Source organism: Megalopta genalis, chromosome 15 (genome assembly GCF_051020955.1).
Source record: "Megalopta genalis isolate 19385.01 chromosome 15, iyMegGena1_principal, whole genome shotgun sequence".
In the NCBI taxonomy this organism is placed as follows: Eukaryota; Metazoa; Arthropoda; class Insecta; order Hymenoptera; family Halictidae; genus Megalopta; species Megalopta genalis.
Window position 1 is genome coordinate 1,358,722 of NC_135027.1, and position 21,980 is coordinate 1,380,701.

The 21,980-nt window shown below is 43.0% G+C and overlaps 1 protein-coding gene across 1 annotated transcript; it reads left to right on the forward strand.

Moving 5' to 3' along the window:
• Nucleotides 1–17,305: 17,305 nt before the first annotated feature.
• On the forward strand, nt 17,306–21,241 carry LOC117228577 (trypsin-2). The gene is made up of 8 exons (XM_033484407.2): nt 17,306–17,490; nt 17,757–17,869; nt 18,401–18,495; nt 18,724–18,883; nt 18,970–19,080; nt 20,392–20,541; nt 20,640–20,828; nt 20,939–21,241. The coding sequence occupies exons 1-8, from the start codon at nt 17,421–17,423 to the stop codon at nt 20,951–20,953; spliced, it is 903 nt and encodes a 300-aa protein (XP_033340298.2). The 5' UTR covers nt 17,306–17,420; the 3' UTR covers nt 20,954–21,241.
• The last annotated feature ends 739 nt before the right edge of the window (nt 21,242–21,980 follow it).

The window sequence follows — 21,980 nt, forward strand, 5'->3', positions numbered from 1 at the left end:
GATAATTGGAGTGTATTGTTTGAATAGGCATCGATATAATGACGGAGCGAACAATTTACGTCTGTATTAGGGAATAAAATTGCTCTGATTATAATTGCTGGAGGAGATACGAAGGAGATTTTACACAGAAGATGGATTAGGAATAAAATTGACTAAAAATGTGCATTAATGATTACGATTGTATTGTTTGAATAGCGATCGATGCAATCGAGGAATTAACAATTAAATTTATGTAAGGGAACAAATTGCTCCGATTAAAATGTTTAAGAAGATACGAAGGAGATTTTACACAGAGGATGGATTAAGAATAAAATTGACTAAGGATGTGCACTAATGATTACAATTAGCGTGTTTCTATTGATTGTATAGCGATCGATGCAATTGAGGAATTAACAATTAAGTTTATATAACGGAACAAATTGCTCCGATTAAAATGTTTAAGAAGGTACGAAGGAGATTTTACACAGAGGATGGATTAGGAATAAAACTGACCAAAAATGTGCACTAATGATTACAATCAGCGTGTTTGTATTATCTAAATAGAGATCGAGTTAATGGAGGACTAAACAATTTAGTCCTTAAACAATTCCTTAATAAACTCTAATTGAACCGTAAAAGCAATCATACAGAAAATTTAACGCAGAGGATGGACGAGGAAGAAAATTGACGAAAGGAGTGCATTGTCTTAGCAGAGATTATTACCACAATTATTATCACAATTAAGTGTTCACAAGAAATAAATTCTAATTAAAATATATAAGAAGACACATAGAACATTTAAGACAGGAAATGGACGAGGAAGAAAATTGACGATAGGAGTACACCAATGATGAGAATCAGAGTGCATTGTTTTAAGTGCATTGGATTAGTAGAGAACTGAACAATTAAGTGTTTATAAGAAATAAATTCTCATTAAAATATATAAGAAGACACATAGAACATTTAATACAGCGAATGGACGTGGAACAAAATTAACAAAGTATGCACCAATGCTAACAATCGTTCCATAATGTTTCAACCAAAATTATCAGAATGGATGAACAATTAAGTCCGAAGAAGAAACGAATGAAAGCGACGATTGATAACAGACTACGACAGATTGACGGTATCGAGAACAAGTTGGTAATATATTTCGCCACCAGGCGATTTCGCGACTAGTGCAACGAGGGTGCGGTGATTTTTCGGGGAACGCGTCGAAGGGGGACGGGAGAGGTGGTTTTAATTGAATCGATCGCTCGAGCAGGACGGCGCGGGGTATTACCGGTTTATTTGCGAGCGGGTACGTCGCGAGCCGCGCCTACAGCGTTTGTTGCATCGACGCGTTTATTTATCGCCAGGCCCCGACGGCTGTACAGGACGGAGCAAAAGTTGCCGCGCTGCCTCCACCACGGGGGAGATTTCTCGATCGTTCGCGATCGCGCTGTACACGAGGCCCTAACGTCGATCGGGAATGTCTTCGTCGGACGGACGTCCGAGTACTCTAACAGATTGAGCCGTCGAACTCGCCGACAGGTTACTCTCCCCCGGGCAGACCGCGCGGGATCGCACATTTATCAACCGACTCGCCGCGATCGATCACTATCTTCTTCGCAATTATTCACAGATTTAGTACGTCACGTCCCCGATACAATCCTCTCGCCTAATCGATAACTATAGACTGATAAGGAGACACCGGTCATCTCGCTCCTGTCATTCGCGAACGTCGCGCGATTTTTGCCAGCGCCGGTTTGCTATGGATCGATAATGCTACCGCGGTTCTCCGACGCGTTCGCGTGTTATCAGCCTCGAGGTAACAGCGATTAGAAAATGATCGTTCGAGACGATTTATCATAATAATTTGGAATCGTGCGTACGGGTGAGAAAGCCTTTTCGTTACGAAAAGAAGAGGTAATGGAAAGAGATTTTTTTATGGCCGTCGCACGAGTACGGTAAAGAAAAAAATGACGTAAATAATATCGTATAATTAAATAAAGAAATGTATAAATAATATCAATTATATAATTATATTATATGTAATTATATATAATTTTTATTTTTACCGTACTTGCGTGACGGCTATACGATTATATAATAATATATATATGTATGTAGGTATGAACTAATATAATACAAAAAATAAAAATAAAAAGTAAGGAACAGTGCAGTATATATGCTATAAATATATAGTAGATATAAACAACTATATGAGTGAAAGATTGTCAGACATACAAATAGAACCGTCGTCAGGCTAAGAAAACAAAAGAAAGATCTACAACAACAAAAATGCGCGAAGAATAAGATAAACTAGATTGTACTTTGCACCGTAGAACACTGATCGAAATGATTTCTGCGACTTTTTATCGAAACGTCTTTATCTCTTCGCGTGCGATCGATGGAACAGCATCGTCAATTCTCCGAGCAGAAACAATTTTGCCGACGATTTGCCGCGTCTCTCCGCGAAAGATGAGAATTCAGGCGCGACTCGAATCAAATTCGCGGCCACGTGGAAACGGAATTCGATGAACCCGAATTCTCCACGAGGTAATTCGGAGGCCGAAAAAAGTGCTGGACCCGCAAGCTGGCCGAAAGCTGGTCCATAAAGTGCGCCGGAATCGCGACGCGTCCCGACTCCCCTAAATTCTCGCCGATCGGCGAGCGGCGGCGGGCGGACGGTAACGATCGCCGGATCAATCAAGGGCGGGCGATAAGTTGCCCGATCGTGGAGGAAATAAAAGCGTACACGGGCCGCCGACGGAATCGTTCCGCGGCCGTCGATCGGATCCGTTGTTCGCGTCACGTCCGCGGCATTCACGGCGTTAAAGAAGATTACGTCCGGGGCCCCGATCGTTCCCGGTCCTCCGGAAGAAAAAAAATGGCTCGCTTACGATCGCGAGGCACGTTACGCATCTCCCGAGGAGGCCCCCGTAATAAAAACGGCTCGTATCTGGCCGGCGCCGTTACTCCAACCCTCGTAAAAATTCCCGTGACCGATCAGCGGGCCGCGTTTTCAATGAAAACCGCTCTCGCAGGAGTCGCTCTCGCGACCTCGCGACTCCCTTTAATCCTGTTACCCCCGAGGATCTTTTATTTTTGCCGGGATTGCCGCAGCCGGCCCGGGGATCCCCGGTTTTTACAGTCGGCCCGCCTGATAGTCCTGCGATCTTTTATTTCCCCGCTGCAGCGCACGGGAGGATCTCCGGCGAGTCGCGGTGTTCCGACGTAACTGCGCCCGGATCGCTTCCTAAAGGAATTCTGCCCGAGTCACCGGGACGTATCTGATCGGGATTTAATCGTTATGGAGTGCCATGCTCGGCAGATCCGACGGAAGTGCCGTTTTATCGACACTTTTCACGATTAGATTCTCCGCCGCTGAGTTTACGCTTTCTGCGCTCGCCGCGGGACTTGTTATGTCATGGCATAAATATTGGTATGAATGATTAACAAATCGCTGATTTTTACGCGAGCCTGGAATCTGCAGCAAAACGACCCATCCGAATCGATCGCGATCGTAGAACCGTTATCTCGTAGCCAGAAAATGAACTTCTCGTTCGATTCGACAGTAAAAAAGCAGACGATACTTTCTCAATATTTTTCAAAGATCTCTATCATTAGAAACTGGACGAAGGACCTTGATCTAACTACGAAATTCCTTAGAAAATATCGTGCAATAGGTCGCAATTTTTTTTCGTTAAAATCTACCGATTTCCACGGTCTTCCACAGCGACGTATTTTGTCGTCTTCGGCCGTTATCGCGCAAGGTCGATCCCGGCCCCGAAAACTTTCAGTCCCGTCCGACTTTTATCGAGCTCCGGAGTCGAGCTGCTAAGTCCAAAACGGTCCAAGTTACGATGTGAAAGGATTTCGACAGTTTTTTTGATATTTCGCAGGGATCGCGCGGGTTTCGGGGCTCGCCTGGAGACCGTGCGGGGGCTGAAAGGGTTCGAGAAAGAATGACTCTGGCCCCGTATCGGAGAGGATGATCCGGCGATAGGGTACCCGCGAAACTGCCAATAACTTACAATCACTCGGCGTTCCGTCGTCGAGCTGTAAGCTATGCGGGTATTCCTGCAGCTACCATAATTCACAATCAGGCTCCATTAGCGTGCGCGCGATGCCGGCTGCATGGGAACCTCTTGTTTACGAGTATCGAATGCGCCCGCGTTCCCGTAACGAGCGCCTTCTGTTTGAGGAAAAAGGCGAGAAGGCGCGAGCCGCAGCTCCGCGCGGATTTATTCGCCTAAACAGCGACGCTGCCTCGTTAACGTCGCACGAGGATCGCTGACAGTACTCTGGCCGCGATCGCGCGTCCACCTTTTCCCTATCGGGATCAACGAATCCCCGTGATTTCCGCCAGACGAGAGGCCACGCTGCTCCCTGCTGTTTATTACGTCCCGAGTTAATTGTGATTAAAGAGGGCCGAGGTATTTTCAAGAAGATATATATATATATATATATATATATATATATATATATATATATATTCTCGTTCGAGGGTGGAGGCTTTGTTTACCAGCTACGGTAAATTCTTCCTAATTGACGCTCGGACTGTGTAGAAAAGTGGACAATTTGGGGAGAGGAGATACGATTTTTCGTGACTCGCGGCTCGTTTTTCGGTTTAGTTAATCAAATTATTTTGACTTTGTGGGAGTTTCTTTTTAATGTTCGCGACGCTGTAATGACGTTGAAAGAATTTGAGTTTATTGTTACATTATTTTCAATTTATCATAATCGAATGGAAATGAATTGAAATGGAATGAGTTAGAACATCTTCGAAAATGTTGACTTGTTTCTGAAAATATGATCTATGCGTGTCATAAATGTTAAAAAGCCAAGAGAAATAAATGATATATAAGTATAGATATATATATCATTTATATATATTATATAGATAATATAAATACTAGATAAATGTATAGTATGTAATACTATATGTAATAGTATACTATAATAGTATATAATACTAAATAAATGTATAAATGATACTAGATAAACGTATAAATTATAATAAATGATAATATAGTAAAAATAATTAATGTATAAATGATAATACAGTAAAAATAATTAATGTATAATAAATGTATAAATGATAATAAAAGTGTAAATGTATAATAAATATATAAATGATAATAAATGTATAAATGATAATAAATGTATAAATATATAATAAATGTATAAATGTATAATAAATGTATTTATAAATGTATACATGTCTAAATTATCTTCACAATAAATTTGCTCAGTGAACACTACACTGAATAAAAAAATACCATTCCCACCCACTCAATCATTAAACGAAGAAAGACGTTTTCACCTAACTTACTTTTACGTTAAACTTTCACGATTTTTCTTTCGCGCAAAAAGCCGCAGTCTAACGATTCACGTTCGTTGAAAGGGTTAACGCAATTTTATCGGAAAAAAATCGTCTCGCGAAAATAAAGAAACCCTGGTAAAATTAGAATGCCCGACGACGTTTTCTACGTCGGAATCAGCTTGACCAGCCAAGTTCTGAGAGGAGTCTGCGAGCAGCGACTGTACCGGGAGCCGACAAAAAGGTCGCGGTCGTGCTCGGAGGTGGTTGTTTTGCCTGTGGGAGGTTGACTGCGCCGTCTGGTTCTGGCCTCGGTGTTGGTGTCCGTGTGTTCCACGGAACGCTCGCAGCCAAAGCGGGTCGGGATCGAGGTCACGGGCTCTCGGTTACGTAACACGAACAGCAGGAGTAAGATCGGAGAGGATCGCGAGCTAGCTCGATGACGCACAGCCAGGATTCGATCCTGCGGGCTCCTTTCGCTCCCGGACAGAGTACTCTATAGATAACAGACGCCGAGATCCTGCTGGACCTCTTATGTAGATGGTCTTCTTATCGACCGTGAAATATTTAACCCAGGGGTGGACAAATTTTTGTTCTTTTGAATTATAGACGGCGGTCTGCCAACATCGTATGTTCTAAGCGATCACAAGAAAAGTATTAATTTAAAGCTAAAAATAAGTTAAAATTTCAAATGAACATAGATAATATCAGACAGCCCGGTAATTAGGAATAGTTACGCGGTTGACCACCCCTTTGGTGGTCACCCCTGATTTAACCCTTCGCAGTCGAACGGTGACTCTGAGGCACCATTAAAAATTGTCATGTCAGGTTTCAAAATAATTTCGACGTTATCAAAGTTGTCTGTATTTCGAAAACTGCTAGTAGCATGACTAAAAAATTCAATTTCGCATGTATAAAATACGCTAGGTAATAAAAACTGAAAAAAATAGCCAGAAAAAGTATTTGCGATTTCCTATTCAAACGGCTCCGACTGTGAAGGGTTGACATCTTCCAGGTGAAAGTGCAAAAATGTGCGCCGGGAATAAACCGAAGCAGGTCTCCGAAGTACACAAAATTTTGTAACACATTGACTGCCGGTCAAATCATAGATTATTAATATTAATTATTAATAATAATAACATCTCGAAAATGTCATCAAATTGAAGCGATTTGGTTGGTCGAATTAAAATTGAAAAGTTAAGTTGCACGACAATACATTCATACGTATTGCGGATCCTAATAAAATCAGGAAGTTGAAATATTCCGGTAGCAGTTGACAATTACTATATACCCTAATTATGCATCAACGATTATTATATATTCTAATTATGTGCTATATTACATGTTCTTATTATGTGTTAACGATTATTATATCCTCCTATTATATATTAACTCTCGAGCACGAGCTGCAAAAGGAAGATCGAGAAGAAGAACAGAGCATGAATGTGTGTATGCCATTAAGAGAAATCATATTTTCAATGAACGATCAACATAAACATATTTTCTCTTGTTCGTTCTTCGAACGCCACGTTCGAACATCTGTTCCTTATTTCTGCAATAAATCAGCATAAAATTCCATCCTAAGCGGTGATCCACTCATAAATGTTAGAAAAGTTGCATAAAAGATTATGGGCACAGCTGATTATAATCTCGGGTGATCTTGGAGTAGCAATTGCTGTATGCGAATGAGCAGCAATGATATCCTACGACGTCCACGTTCAGATCAGACGGTCTCTGGAATTAATCGGGGCTCCTTTCATCAAGTAAGTCGAAATTGTAGCGTAACCGTGGTCCCGTAACAACGTCTGTCGTCCCGTCATTTCCAATTGGCCCGTACCTCGCTGTTGGTTTTAACGATAAATAGGTTGCAGTCGGACGATGCAGCATGCTGTTACACGAACTATCGCTGCATCGAATCGGAATGCGGTCGTTACAACGTCGCATAAGTTGACTTAATACAGCGTTTACGACGGATAATCCCCGCTCGTAATTGAAACCGCCGGTGTGGTCTCGAAGTTGCCCCCAGAGAAGGGAAAGAGAAAGAGAGAAAGAAAGAGAGAGAGAAAGAGAGAGCTACGATGGTGAAATTATCGAAACGCACGGGGCCCCGAGATAGCCATGATTAATGCTTACGCGAACGAGATGCAATCCGGGTGTCATTTGCATCGAGCAATTTTCCGTTTCGTCCACGGGGACCCCTTTTGGTTTCAGGTAACAAGCTATTCATCCTGGAAATCACCTGACCAGTCCGGTCCGGGCGCGGTCCACGACCTTAACGAAAATAAAACGGCCGCGCCGCGTGATTAATAACGCAGAGAGAACGCTCAATTTTGTATCATTCGAGGCTCTCCTTGAGCACCGGCTCCTTCCATCGTCGAACCATTAATCAAGCTTCCGGCCGATGCAAAAATCGTGGGACCGGTGACGCTCGCGATACAAACTCAATCCCCTCTGACGTAACTCAAATAAGGCCCCGAATAATCGATGATCCGCGGGCCTGTTTCCGCCGTCAACGATCACGCGAACTTCCCAAAAAACGGCTGTCCGTTTTTTTGTCCCGGCATTGCCGTAGGCGACTCGATAATCGAAGTTTGTCTGACCCTTGGCATGCGTCGGTCGGTCCGACTCGTGATGATATCTTCTAAAAATAACGTATCGAGGATGAACATCTAAACATGTGGTATAAATTCATGAATAACCTATTAATTACTATTTTAAGGTTATGATTATGTATTGGGTTGGCAACTAAGTAATTTCCGATTTCAGTTATAGATGTCTCTCACTCCCATTTTTATGATATCCGTAAATGTTATATTATAAAATTATTATTATTATTATTATTATTACGTTATTTTTTATTATCCGTGAATGTTAGCAACTGGACAAATTGAATGCAGCGGTCAAGGAAAAGCGACCTGAATTGGTCAATCGTAAAGGTGTCATTTTCCAGCAGGACAATGCTAGGCCGCACACGTCTTTGACCACTCGGCAAAAATTGATGGATATTGGTTGGGAATTGATGTTACACCCGCCATATAGCCCTGATCTCGCGCCATCGGATTACCACTTATTTCGATCCCTGGACAACTCCCTTCGTGGTAAAAATTTTAATGATGACGACGCTGTAAAATCTCACTTAACTCAGTTTTTGGCCGAAAAGGATCAGACTTTCTACGAGCGTGGAATTTTCAAGTTGTCAGAGAGATGGCGAAAAGTCATCGAACAAAATGGAAAATACATTACAGATTAAACTTCGTTCCAAGTAAAAAAAAATTTTTATTTCATTGAACAAATCGGCGATTACTTAGTTGCCAACCCAATACATTCACTTCACTGTATTGCGAATAAATCTCATTCGAGATTTGAAACATTATATTTAAAAAAAGAGCAAAAAAGTATGAATGTCTGCCATTTTCTAAAGTCAGAATAATATTCCGTTGTTTCGTCTTTAATTCTAGAATTATCGAGTCTTGAATGGGATTAATGTGTGTGTGTGTGTGTGTGTGTGTGTGTGTGCGTGCGTGCGTGCGTGTGTGTGTGTGTGTGTGTGTGTGTACATCGTTTTATAACAATGATAAAATTGGATTCATTTAAGCTCCGCACAATTTAAATGTTGACATACGCTCGATTAAAGAAGTTTATCGAAAAAATGTCGCACAGAAACGTTTTTGCAACATCAGGGACCGTGAAATAAAAGGTCAGAAACCAGTGGCATCGACTGGTTTAATATGTAAGCACATAAATGCATATTCGCGTAAAATCTTCCTTTCCCCCAAAAAAGTCGTTAGAATAAAAAAGAAACTGCGAATCGTCATAACCGCGAAGAAAATGGTCTGGGGCGAGGGGTTAAACGATAATCCCGAGAGAAATGATCGAACTACCAACTGAAAGTGGCTCGTAGGTTCGGGATTGAAATTGCCGCGGCTGTTTGAAAAACTTCTTGAGAAATCCTCGGCTATGAATCAAATGTTTGTGCAGCAGGTTTCGCGTGAAGTAAGAGCAGGCCCGCGTAGCATGCCGCCGGCTTCTGGGGGCCAGGATAGGAAAGAGAATGGCGTGCTAACGACAGCAGCCAGCGGGAAAGTGGGAAAGGCGCTACCCAATTCAGCCGGGCTGATGGAAAGCTCTTCGATTGCCACATAGCGGGAGCTGTTCCGCGCGCTTCGAAGGGGAGAAGCGGCAGGGAACTTTCAGCGCGAAGATGGAGTTGACAAATCCTGCGAGGAATTTCAATATGCGCGTGTAGTTGAGAACTACAGTTACCAAGATAGACTTGCACGCTGACAGAAATTAGATATTGACGACGAAGGAAGGTGTTCGTCCGCGACGAGCGAAGTTGCAGCGTCTGATTTGGACCACTCTGTAAAATGCCAAAGATTAAATTCTGAGAATGAGGAAAGAATTCTATCGTCCACGACGAGCGAAGTTGCGGCTTCTGGGCTGAACGTGAACAATGAGAGAAATTAACCCTTGAAAAACTGAAGAAAAGAATTCTGTCGTCTACAACGAGCAAAATTGCTCCCTCAGTTGGTCCTGATATGGACTATTCTGTAAAGTGCCAAAAATTAAGTTCTGGGAATGAGGAAAGAATTCTATCGTCCGCGACGAGCGAAGTTGCGGCTTCTGGACTGAACGTGAACAATGAGGGAAATTAACCCTTGAAAAACTGAAGGAAAGAATTCTGTCGTCTACAACGAGCAAAATTGCAGCGCTTGAGATGAACCACTCTGTAGAATGCGAAAAATTGACCATTGACAAAATGTCTGAAGAATGTTTACAATGATCTCGATTACCGCGTCGAATGCAACTAAACCCCCGAAAACGAAGGAACAATTGTATCGCCAGCAATGTCAGTTAACATCGCGTGTCCACGACTCGTGGGCGATCGGTGACCTCCGACCAGAAATCGGCGGAACGAAAGCCAAAAAAAGGTGCCGAATCTGTTGAAAAGAGACCAGAGGAGGCCGGCATTCCATTGTTCCTTAATTCGGTCGGCCGGCGAGCATACCGCCGGTGGCAGGAATAAAGATGAGAGCGGAAATCGATGTTCAAGAGAGGGCTCTACTATAATTAGCCAGTTCCGGTGGCACTCGATCGGCCGAGACCGACGCTCGTTATTCCAGTTCCCGAAGTAAAACGGCACCGCGCGGCCACCGGCCGGTCTGTTTGCACGGGAGAACGGAAAAGGTTCCGTTCTGGCTGTTTCCATCCGTCGTCCACTTGGCGGAGCGTAACGACCAACCGAGCGAGCCGGCCAGACGATGGACTGGGAACCGTCTGGTAGACCTTGAACGGCCCTTTAACTGGCCGCGCGGCTGCAGTCAAGGCAACCTTCTTCTTCCTCTTACCAACGCGCCGATGCTGTTCAGCCGCGGGCGGAACACCGACCGGATGAATAGGGCCCTGAGTTCGCCACTTTGTCAAGGTCGCGGCGCACGCCCGCAGGAATATGTTCCTGCCACCGGCAAAAATGCCGCGACCCACCATTTAACAGGACGTTTCTGCCCCGGGGGCAATTGAGACGCTGCGGTGCGATCGTTTCCGTCCACCGGAGACGCTGCGGCCGTCGGTTGCTCTGAATTGCCTCGGACAATATCCACGATCTTTTAAATGATTGTCGAGCGCGGGCGAAAAATTGCGCTACTTTTTCCTCTTGGACTCTCGTCTTTATCCAGCTCGGGATTATCTTGGCAAATTGTGGTTCGCAATCGCGGCATTATCCTCGAATCATCGAAATCGATTCTCACCTCAATTTGAACGTCTTGCGGGCGATGCAATTTTTTCGTGCCAGGCGAGACAATGTTCTCGCGGGTTTTCTTCCGAGCTGCGAGTCCAATGGAGATAATTAGACTTCGAAATGTCTTGTTACTTTACGAATCAAATTGTCCGAGATCTCGAACAATCGCAAAGATCTCCGACCTTCGAAGTGCTCGCCAAATAGCAAACGTCAAATAGCATTTTCTTCCAAATAGCAAACGCCAAATTGCGTTTTCGTCCAAATAGCAAACACCAAATAGCGTTTTCTTCCAAACAGCAATCCCAATAGAAATGATTAGGCAACGTTCTTCGAAACATCTTGTTACTTTACGAATCGAATTGCCCAAGCTCTCGAACAATCGCAAAGATCTCCGCCCTACGAAGTGCTCGCCGATTTTCTTCCAAATAGCAATCCCAATAGAAATGATTAGGCAACGTTCTTCGAAGTATCTTGTTACTTTACGAATCAAATTTCCCGAGCTCTCGAACAATCGCAAAGATCTCCGACCTTCAAAGTGTTCGCCGGTTTTCTTCCAAATAGCAATCTCAATAGAAAACATTGGACCATGTTCTCCAAACTGTCTCGTTACTTCAAGAATTAAATTATTGCACTTGACAAACAATTGGCAAAAAGGATCTACAGATAACCTGTTTAGTCGCTTCGCCTAGTTTGACAGTCCGCGAAGGTCGTGACCCTGCGGAAACTGTCGCTCGTACATTCTTTAAGATAACGCAGCAGAAAAATTGCAACAAGTTGCACAACACATGCACTTCCCGATAAGGTGTGTCTCATTATCATATAGTTATCGAAATCTACGAACGCCGCGAAAACAGATTTACGAACCGGTCATTATTTTTCAATGATTATGCACGCACCGGTACGTGTAACGCCGCCGCGGATGCAGCGGCACGATACCATCATCGTCGCGATGATCGTGGCCGGTGTCGTCGATCCTCGGTAACCTGTTCTCGCGGAGGCAAGCTAGATCAGATTACGCAGTGATTTAGCCGCGAACGGTTTCTTGCAGAATCGATGACTACGTGTCGCTTCGTCACGCACACACGGCTACACGGCATCCTGTGCAACACAACCCGGTGAAACGGACCGAGGTAGAAAGAGAGAGTGAGAGATCTAGGGATCCACGGTCCGAGGAGCCTGCGTTCCTTATCATTACAGCCCGTAAACACTATCCTCGGCTCCATCGAGAATGATTCCGCGATCCGGCTGCAAGAATTCGAGTAGAGGTGGCACGTCTTCGATCCGGAGGAGCGCCGACGAGAAGGAGAGGAGAACAGACGAAGGAGCTTAGGAGGGACGAGGATGGAGATAGAGAAAGTAAGAGAGAAAGAGAGAGCCGAGAGAGAGAGAGAGAGAGAGAGAAAGAGGGTGAGCGAGGGAGAGAGACGTCGGAGGCGATGGGACGTCGTCTCGGATTTCTGGTTTCGATGATCGACCAAGCCTCTTGTCATTCAAACTCGACCTGCCTTCGCATCTTCCAAGTCATCCTGTTTTTCGTTGACCGCGCTAACTACAGCATCTTCTATAGTAACTGGCCTTTTGATGTTCTTTTCCTCGTTAGGGAACACGTGAACTATTGCGCAATCCTTCTTCGAGGTTCAATCAAAATTGCAAAGATCAGAATTTACTTGTACAGAAAGATTCTGTTTGAAAAATGAGACCCAGTTCAAATGACTATAACTTCGACAGAAATGATCGCATCGGCACCGTTCGGAGTTCGTTCGAAAGCGCAGAGTCTATGCTTTTATTTCCTCTATAGAACAGTTACCTACATCTTTTGTCGACAATGTTGCATAGCGTCAAGTTCAACTTGTTCAAAGGGTACACGTAGAGCACTTGCAACAATTTCGTTCGACTTCGTGGCGCTGTACAGCTTCAGCAAAATTTTTTACACGAGTCATGCTTAGACCGTTTTGAAGCGACAATCTTTCCGTGTAAAATGAGTATTTATTGATTACAGTACGATTTTTTTCAGCTGAGATGTTCAATTCCGAAGCAGCAGTGATCCTGCCAACTTCAATTACTTTTGAAAGCTGAAGCGATTATGTTAGGACGATGAACCAAGAGGCACTGGGAAGCTGTGATTCTTAGCCTTTATTTTATTATGATAATAATAATAACAATAATAGTAATAATAGTTAAAATAGTAGTAATAGTAATAGTAACAATAGTAATATTAATATTAATAATAATCATAATAGTAATAGTAATAGTAACAATAGTAATATTAATATTAATAATAATCATAATAGTAATAGTAATAGTAATAGTAATAGTAATAGTAATAGTAATAGTAATAGTAATAGTAATAGTAATAGTAATAGTAATAGTAATAGTAATAGTAATAGTAATAGTAATAGTAATAGTAATAGTAATAGTAATAGTAATAGTAATAGTAATAGTAATAGTAATAGTAATAGTAATAGTAGTAGTAGTAGTAGTAATAATAATAATAATAATATTAATAACAATTTTAGTTGCATACATATATGGGACCACCTTTCGTAACACAAGCGACACGAAAGCAATCGCACGATTATAATCATAAAAGAGTTAGAAGAACATAGAAGAAACAAGACTAATGATAATAAGCAATCATAATAGCAGTCCCACGAGTATAATTACAAAAGGGTTCGACGACCACAGAGGAAACAAGAATAAAGATAATAAATGAGCAAGAAATAAGAAAAACATTAATATAAGCATAATAAAGTAAAATACATAGCACAATAAAATAGAAAGAAATATATAATAGAAGAATAGAAGAAGCAGAGGAAAGGGAAGAAGATGTTGGAACACGTCGGTTCCGGAAAAAATCGAGAAGGTGTCCGTGACGCGTTGCGACGGCTAGTAAACGGTTTAGACAATGTTGACGACCATTTCGCAGGTAATTCAGTGGAATCGGCGACGTCCACGTGCGCGCGGCAGCCGATCGTCGACAGCCAGCCTCGAAATCGTGCTCGTTCCCTGGAAGCCAGCCGAGCCTGTCGAAGCTCGGGCGACAAATCCGGGGAGCAACAATGTGTTCCCTGGGCACTATTCCGTCAGGCAGGGTCCATCGAAGACGGCGAATAGCCGGCCGGACGAGTATCCAATATGCAAAGTGGGGCTGCGCCACCGGTTTCAGGTACCATCGACGTAACTCACCGGAATATCGTTGCTCCTGACGGGGGTTTTCGAGGGCCGGCAGCCGGAGCGAGCAGGAGGAGAGTGTACCGAGCTGATAGGGGCCACCATTACCCATCCCCCCATGTTCGCGCAACCCCGCGTACAAGCCCTGAACAACCCCTGTGTACAATCTCCGCGAGCGGGATGCCCTGCCGTCGAGAGCCTCGAGCGCCGTCTGCCCTGCGCCAGTCGCATTTCGATCGAGGACTCGCGATGCTAATTAACTGCGAACCGATACCGAGCCGCCAATCTTATCTTTCTAATCGCGAACTCATTCGTCACTGCATGCCGACACGTTCTCACGGTTCTTCTGCTGGAATCTATTTCCAGGAATCTCTTCGAAACGCGTTTCGCAGTCCGATTCTTTCGGATCAACGGCCACGGCGGTCGACGCTTCTTTATCAAGTAGACAGCGGATTAAGAAAAGCGCGAGAAAACAGCGCGAAGAACAACGAACAGGTCGAATACAAAACTAAAGAGACAACGGACGAGTTTAAAGGGATTTCGTCGCATCGTTCTCGACTCGTTGCAGTCGTTAAACGAGGAAGGACATCGTCGTTTCGAACGTGCCACGATCGAGGAAAGGTTGTTACACCGTGGACAGATCGGCCGCCGCAAGAGGAGAACGTCCAATTAAATCGGATCGCGCGGAATTCTCGCAGCGGCTGATTGTTTCCGACATTTCGATCGGCCATCTTGTCCGTGCGTGTCGCGTCTCGCTGCCGGCAGAAAGAAAACAGCGGCGTTGCAGGAACGCGAGCGGGACGGATCGCTGGAAGCCGAACGAGGTTCGTAAATTACTACGTGTACTCACGTCCCGGTCGATTACGCCAGGTGCGTGTCGTCTAAATAATAAGCGATCGCTGCCGAACGGACAATCTCGTCGGCCGATCTCTCGTCGATTCGTTTGTCGACGAGCCACGGTAATGTCTGGGTCTGACGATAATTGTCGATTCGCCGGTATCGTTCCTGATTTCTCGTTCGTTCGAGTCGAGAGAGAGAGAGAGAGAGAGAGAGAGAGAGAGAGAGAGAAACAGAGAGGAGGGGGGGATAAGAAAAAGGAAAAGGAACCATGAATATTCACGGACAGCCGCCTCCGCCCGATATTTACATATTCAGCAATTAATTCGCTCTTTAATATCGGCGGCCCGGTACCGGTTTCTTAATAGAATTCATCGCGTGAACGGGTTCGAGCTCGGCCGCGAGAGATCGATCGATCGCGGCCCGTCGCGGCGTTAATTCGCACGCCGCGCGCGCTCCGGGATTAACGCCGCCGCTTTCCATGCGAATAAGAGGATACTTTTTAACCTTTCGAAAGCGCGCTGACGTCGTTAGTCACGCGTTCCTCTCCCTCTCTCTCTTTCTCTCTCTCTCTATCTCTCTCTCCCTTTCGATATCCCAGCGCATGGAACCGGCGGGAGCGATCCGCGAACAGCGATCGTTGATCGATCGCGAAATCACGGCTTTTAGAGCGGCAACGGGAATTATTAATCGGCACGATCAGCAACGGGAGAGCGGCGCGTTTCGAATCGCCCGCGGCCACCAGTTAACGAGATGTTAATGATGCACGACTCTTATTATCGCCGGTTATTATTACGCGCGGATATTCGTTCGCCGGCTTTCCGAACAATCGCGAAACTCCTTCTGCGAGTCGCGTTGCCGTATAATCAGCTTTTCCATCGGGCGATCGTTCGTCGCGGTTATTTGCCGGCTGCGAAAATTCGGGTCACTGTAACTTCTAATAAATTTAACGACGGCATTAACGTTAACCGTTAACCGAGCGGATTTTTTAACATGTTATTCGATCTTGTACTCTGTGACGTTTATTCGTCCCGTTTATTTTTACGTGCATTTCATTTGTATGATTTAAAAGGGTGAGCAATATTGTAATAAAAATAATAATGTAAATCTAAACGCTTCTAAAGATGGAACATAGAGCAATGTTTCGTTACAACGAAAGCAAACGTGATACAGTTTAAACCAATTGCGAATTACACGATGACGCGACGTTAGAGAATTATTATTGCTTAATAATTATTGCTTGAATTAGAAAGGAAATGAGATGTTGTTAAAAAGCGACAATGAATGCAAATAACGTGTTAATTTTGCCGGTAACCGGTTAACACATTCTGCATGAAACTAAGACGAAGCTATTAATTTAATAGCTTGATTAAGCTATTATTAATCAAGCTGAAACTGCAAAGTTCAAATTTATCATAGTGAATGATACCTGAATTCTTTCGCATCTCAAACATCCCATCGACATTCAGATCGTCCGAATATAATACGATAAAATAATATAAAATAATAATATAAAAATATAATAATTATATTATATTATATAATTATATTATATAAAAATATATATAAAATAATAATATAAAATAATAATATAAAATGAACAATTTGGGAAGAGGAGACACGATTATTCGAGTCTTGTGACTCGTTTTTATAATCGTCGACAATTCTTAACTGTAAAAACAAACCACAAGCGTCGAACAATCGTATCTCCTCTTCCCAAATTCTCCATTTTTCTGGACAATCTGAGCGTCAATTAGAGAGACATTACTGTACACGTTTGGGGGAACGAATGAATTAGGTTCGAATTGCCGCGACTGCCGAAGCAGAGGAGACGAGCAGACTCTTTTCCGGTCGCTGTCACCGTTTTGCTGGGTCGACAGGTTCTTATCGCGCATGAGGTAACGGAGAATTCTGGCAGATTTGGAAATAAACCAGGTTACAAGGTTTCCCAATCGGGAGATAAGCGATCCAGCTACCGGGTTTTCGATCTTTATCCGACGAATCTTTCTCCGATCGGTGATCGATCGTCGCCACCGTTCCGTTGATTGCTTATCTATCTCGTCGCTCTGGGAATCGGAGCAAATTATCGATTCCTCTAATCAGTTCATTTTTCTCCAATGTAGTTCTAACATCGTACGTTAGGCTCTCTTATTTGTTGTTACTTTCTCGTTAGATTTTTGCCCGCTTTCTTTATCGTTCTCGATCTTCCTTTGTACTCGGATCAGTCGATGGGGAGGATGGTCACGTTTTCCGCTGCCAATACCTGTCGACGTGGTAATTAAGTCATGCCGGAGCGATAAGTTAAGATAAAGTAGCTCGCCGTTGATAAGGTGTTATTAATGCCGAGGAAAGCTGCACCTTGGTCAGTAGAGACTTCTTCAAAGCAGCATGTGGAAGTCAGCGCGCGAAGTGATTTTTGCTGTTTTGTTAGCTGTAGCTGTGATCAGCGAAGTTCACGGTGAGTGTGGAATTTCCGAAAGAATTCTCCGTCGATCGAGACGATTTCTCGGCTCCTCGAGATCGCGGTCACAGATTCACGTCGATCCTTACGTCGTGACAGATAGTTCGCGGCTCGCTTGACGTAGATAGAAGCTTCCCGTTGAACAAAATTGCGATCTACTTAGTCATCCGTAAATTGCATCGTCATTCGCGAACGTTTTCGTCGTCGTTTACGCGATGCTCGACGATCGCGAGTGGATTATCAGGATGGACGATTTGTTGCAGGGAACTCGCAGGACAATTTGGCGACGTACACGGAGCTAGAGTGGGCCAGTTATGGCTTGACAGGCCGTATTGTGAACGGGACAAAGGCGGTCTCGAAACAGTTCCCTTATCAGGTACACTTTTCGATATCATAGATGAGAGCAGAAATATCTTGGCGATCTTGTTCCAAGCGAAACGTGAAATCGTTCCTTCGGAAACTCTTAGAATAATTCACCTCAGAGTCGTGGAGTGTGCAACAATTTTTTTCGTTGATAAGCATATAATAAAAATAATATAATATGAGTATAATATAATATAAATATGTAAATAAATACATAATGTAAATATATAATATAAATATATAAATATAAATAAATATACAGTATAAATATATAATACAAATATATAAATATAAATATATATATATATATATATATATATATAAATAAATAATATAAATATAATATAAATATAATATATCTTCGCTTCGTAAATTGGCAGTTCGCATTTTTAGGATCAACAGCGTCCAATTGACTGCTTCAAATTGTTATCTAAAATTCGAAACTGACCTGTCAGATTCACGTTAACCCGATAAAGACGTAGATCGCGCTAATACCCAATATCAAACCATTACAATACCATTAAAGCGAAATCGATTTGTTCAGGTCTCGTTGCAGAGGAGCTACAACTCCCGCCACTTCTGCGGTGGTTCCCTGATCGACGAGTACTATGTGCTAACAGCGGCGCACTGTATGTTCCTGTGAGTGGATTAAAAACGAATCAAAGCGAGCGTATCCACGATTTGAATCGTAACGACGTCTTTATCGTCGCGTCGCTGTCACGGGCCGCTCTCGAGTGGCTTGAAACGATAAGTCGCCGCGAGGAACGAGATCGATTTCGAGCTCGATCTCGAATTCACATTTCGTCGACGTTTTAACGGCTTCGTTTAACTAATCAGATTTATGAGTCGGATTGTTTTGTTGCGCAGAAATGGCGAGCAAATATTGCCTTGGACGGTCGCGATCGTCGCTGGGGAACTTCAGCTCGACACCCAGACCAAGGCTGGACAGAGGAGAGGCGTCGACGAGATCTACGTTCATTCTGAATTCAATTCCAGCACTCTGCAGAACGACGTTGCCTTGCTCCATGTACGCCTAGATCTTGTCGATCGATCTTCTCGATCCCGTTTTCGCAGCTCGAGTAATTTCTGATCGGTCGTTTCCTTGCGTTTCAGCTGAAGGTTCCGTTCAAGCTGACCGAAGAGATCACGCCTATACTTCTGGCGGTCGAGCCACCCAAGGCTGACACTGTGTGTCAGGTGTCTGGATGGGGATATACTGCAGAGGTGAGTCCTTTTTCTTTTTCGTTGATCTCAATGATCGATCTTGATCTCGCGTTGTCGTTGTTATTATGCGAAATAATCGGCAGCCGAATGAAAGTTCCTTCCTCGAATTAATTCCTCGAATTATTTTAACACTGGGTTTACGGAACCCGTCGAAATGACGAGTCAGTAATTCTTTTTCAATAGAGATAATTTACGGGAAAAGGTACATTTATATTATACTTATTGAATATGTGCGCTGCTTGCGACGAATATTACATTAACACTCGTCGAAAATGATTGAATCATTGATGATCATTGTCGCTTTTATAAATTGCTATGAAACAGCTGCTCTCTTTTTTAGTGCTCCGTAAATCTGGCGTCGATGAATCGACGACTCTTCAAATCTTTTCGCGTTGTTCGAAATCTCACTTTACTGCTTGTAAACGCGGAAAATCCGCAGTCCGTTCTTCGCATTCCAAAACAGATGAGATTCTTAGATTCTAGATTAATCCTTTGCGGACGAGTGTCGGCAAATAGCCGCCCAAGTCTTTTTACCGTTTTTTTATTAATTTATTGATTCAGTGTCACTACCAGATAAACTAGCAAAGTTTTCCACATATATATATATATATATATACTATATAATTGGACATAAAATAATAATGTTATAAATATGTGGAAAACTTTGCGACAGGGAAAGGTATTACCATTTACGATTTACGTAAGGTGCGACAGATATTAGATATTATATATATAATATCTATCTCATCTGTTTTGGAATGCGAAGAACGGACTGCGGATTTTCCGCGTTTACAAGCAGTAAAGTGAGATTTCGAACAACGCGAAAAGATTTGAAGAGACGTCGATTCATCGACGCCAGATTTACGGAGCACTAAAAAAGAGAGCAGCTGTTTCATAGCAATTTATAAAAGCGACAATGAGACGTTTATTCTCATTTTCGACGAGTGTTAATGTAATATTCGTCGCAAGCAGCGCACATATTCAATAAGTATAATATAAATGTACCTTTTCCCGTAAATTATCTTTATTGAAAAAGAATTACTGACTCGTCATTTCGACGGGTTCCGTAAACCCAGTGTTAAAATAATTATATATATATATATATATATATATATATAATATTGGACATTATATTATATTATATAATATCCAATACCTGTCGTCCACAGCGACGCTCGCCCGTCGAGCGGCTTCGTCCGTAAAGGGTTAAACTTTTACAGCATTTTGGAAGATGGAGACTGAATAAACTCTTCGCATGCTAGTGAAGATTTCAGCGTTAATATTTCTCGATATTTCTCGAAATTTGTCCAGAACTATCCCGTGGTCAGCAACGACCTCATGTACGTGGACCTGCCGATCGTAGATACCGAAGTGTGCGCGAAACTTATGGTTAACATCACCGACATGCTGCCCGGCATGTTCTGCGCCGGGTACATGGAGGGTCAAAGGGACGCCTGCCAGGTACCTCTGAAAATTCATTTCCTCCCGAATCGTTGTCTCTCATTAACAATCGTTGCGAACACGGATGGATGTTGTTTAAAAATTCTGGACCCATTCAGGGCGATTCCGGTGGCGGCATGATCTGCAACGGCCATCTGACAGGCGTCGTTTCCGGCGGCTACGGCTGCGCCCATCCGCAAACGCCAGGCATCTACTCGAGCGTGCTCTTCTTCGAGGATTGGATCCTGAAGAACATGAAGGCCCCGGCGATCGTGTCGAAAGACGTAAACGTCTCCGGAACCAAACAGGTGTCTGTCTCCGCTTATCCGTTGTTTATTAGCGTATTCATGAATCTAGCTTACCACTAATAGAAGATTAATTATTTGTTTATACCTATGCTGAAATTTGGACGTTTCAGGTGAAATCTGAATAACTGGATATTATCAACTTATATAATGATAAGAACATCCTCATCTTCACCGCTCTCAATGCGCGATCAAGCGAATGCAGAAGCCAACTTTCAGTTATAGTGTCAATTATCAAAATGAACAAAATATAATAAAATCTGGTATAATATTCTTATTGAAATATAATGAAAAAAAAAATATATATATACATACATGCATATATAAATGTAATAACCTTGTATTTTCTAAATAAATTGCATGTATGAAAACAAAAATAGATAAATAAATAAATCAAACTCTTTGCAGCCCGGCAACCATCAGGTCTTCGGGATAAGAACCCCAGCCTCTGTTCTCTCTATCTTGCTCGTTCTTTTCCTCTCTCTCTCTCTCTCTCTCTCTCTCTCTCTCTCTCTCTCTCTCTAACTGTCATTCTTTCTCTCTTGGTAAACACCGGGATCCAGCCGGAAGTTGATTGAGAAAGTTTCGTCGGGACTCTGCGTAAATAATTCCGCGCGGACATCGTCGACGAGAATTCAATATCCGGCGTCGGGCTGCTCAGGGCGGTCCCAATGTTTTATTAATAATAATCGAGGAGACGATCTCCATCGGAGCCACTCGGATGATCGTCCTTATCCCGAGTCTCGGGAACACCGATCGACGCGGGAACAAATTACACTGATTAACGAGAGCATTTTTATTTCTCGTATGTCCTCATTCGGGAACGCTATTCGCCGTTCGTCTTCGTTCGTTCGCGCGAACGAATTATATTTCACGCGCGTCTCTCTGTTTGTCTCCAGTTTTTAGATTTAAGATTCTTTTGTCCTCAGTTCTCGTATTGTATCTCGTATTTTATCGCATTCTCTCACTGTGACAAAAGGATTATCCCGTCGATAAATAAAGTCATTATCATTATTATTATTATTATTATTATTGCTTTTGTGCCTAGACTTCGATAGCAGAATGATTAAATTCTGCTTCGATTTAGAAGGCATAAATAATATTCATACTTAGTAGGTTATGACGGAAAGAAGCTAACAAGGTTGCAGAACTCGC